Source organism: Penaeus monodon, chromosome 30 (genome assembly GCF_015228065.2).
Source record: "Penaeus monodon isolate SGIC_2016 chromosome 30, NSTDA_Pmon_1, whole genome shotgun sequence".
NCBI lineage: Eukaryota > Metazoa > Arthropoda > Malacostraca > Decapoda > Penaeidae > Penaeus > Penaeus monodon.
The window spans coordinates 19,341,409-19,342,073 of NC_051415.1; the positions used below are offsets into that span (position 1 = coordinate 19,341,409).

General features: G+C 71.6%; 1 protein-coding gene across 1 annotated transcript in view; it reads right to left on the reverse strand.

Moving 5' to 3' along the window:
• LOC119592373 overlaps positions 1–418 on the reverse strand; it is a 10,593-nt gene extending 10,175 nt beyond the window's left edge. Inside the window, exon 1 of the mRNA XM_037941197.1 lies at positions 87–418. Within this exon, the coding sequence (XP_037797125.1) occupies positions 87–418 (332 nt within the window). The remainder of the gene's footprint in view (positions 1–86) is intronic.
• Positions 419–665: the final 247 nt, after the last annotated feature.

The following is a 665-nucleotide window of genomic DNA, read 5'->3' on the forward strand; positions in this document are numbered from 1 at the left end:
AATGCGCCCCCTGTGTAGCCTCGCTACCGTTCCAAGTACTCCCGTCCGCCCCGCCCCGCACATTGTTTCGAGGACGCGAGCCAGACTGAGCCCCCTCCGACCCCGCGCCATGAGCCCTCCGAATGCCCGAGGAATTCAGGAGAAGTGATTTTCGAGGACAGCGAAAAGCTGGCCCGGGTTTCCCGGGGGGGGGGCGACGTGTATTGTGTATATTAGGGCCAGGAGGCCCGCCCTCAACTGGGCAAACGGGGCGAACAAGAGCATCCGATGGAGTTCGAAGTGTGAACAGCTGCAGGGCGCCGGGGGGTTTCCCCGCGCGCGGGGATTCCCGCCCCGCCAGCGGCCCCTCATGACCTAGCCGCGGCCGCGACCTGCCCCGTGGCGGGGGACCGATCCCCAGCACCCGCCGCCTCGGCATCATGCTCCGGACGTGCCGGGCCCCTGCGGAGGTGCACCGGGCCGGTTTCGCCCACTGCGCCCTCAAGCCGGACAACGCCTGCTGGAGGGGACGCGGCGGCGAGCCGGGGAGGCCCACGTCGTCGACCGGGCCTGGCGTGCCGCGTCGGCCATCCTCCCCCGCGGCGGCCCCCGTCCCGGCAACCCTACTTCTGCGCCTGCCTTCGAGGTCCCCCCGTCCGGGCCCCGCTGCGACGTGGTCGGCCGGG